General features: G+C 38.2%; 1 protein-coding gene across 1 annotated transcript in view; it reads left to right on the top strand.

Moving 5' to 3' along the window:
- The window catches only part of SEC63 (SEC63 homolog, protein translocation regulator), a 79546-nt gene that overhangs the window by 47652 nt on the left and 31146 nt on the right, over positions 1-748 (top strand). The window contains exon 11 of the mRNA XM_012804442.2: positions 609-701. Within this exon, the coding sequence (XP_012659896.1) occupies positions 609-701 (93 nt within the window). The remainder of the gene's footprint in view (positions 1-608; positions 702-748) is intronic.

Here is a 748-nt window from a genome sequence, read left to right as displayed (position 1 = left end):
CTCGTGGGCTTAAGCGATTCTCTTGCCTTAGCCTCCCAAGGTGGGACTATAGGTGGCTGCCACAATGCCTGGCTATTTTTTTTTTTTTTACTGTAGCTGTCATTGTTGTTTGGCAGGCCCCAGTTGGGTTCAAACCCTCCAGCTCCTGTGTAGGTGGCTGGCTCCCAGCCTGCTGAGCTACAAGCACAGAGCCTTACCTCTGTATTTAGTTGGAATTTATTTTCAATCTTAGTCTTTGGATTTATCTGTAAGTATACCTATAGAAACTCAAGGGCACTAGAAGAACATTCTTCAAGTTTTCAAGTATAGCGAAATGAAGATTAAATTAAGATTAAGACCATTCTAAAAAAAGGGAGTTGATTTATTACGTCTGACGCTATAATATTAAAAATTTGCCTTTGAACATCTAATATATGCTAGAGTTTTCTGATTTTTTGAGATAGTGATACTGAGGGGAAACTCTTCCATTCAACCTATGAAATTCTGAGATGGTGTGAAATACTCGTAGGACAACTTAAATTTAGTATTAGTTTTGGGCTATAGGTGATGAAAGATGTCTTAACTATAAAGTTAGAATGATTTGTTTCAGGCCTTTGATTGTTTTGCAGATCAGCAATTTATGCTGAAAAAATGCCCTGCCTTACTTCAAGAAATGGTTAATGTAATCTGCCAACTAATAATAATGGCCCGGAGCCGTGAAGGTGAGGAGGAGACATGTTTAATTACAGTGTGCTTTTTCTTGCAAGCA

This window comes from Otolemur garnettii, unplaced genomic scaffold (assembly GCF_000181295.1).
Source record: "Otolemur garnettii isolate 467f Iridium unplaced genomic scaffold, OtoGar3 scaffold00002, whole genome shotgun sequence".
Taxonomy (NCBI): Eukaryota; Metazoa; Chordata; class Mammalia; order Primates; family Galagidae; genus Otolemur; species Otolemur garnettii.
Note: the sequence above shows the minus strand (reverse complement) of the source record. Positions and strands in the feature narration are given on the sequence as shown.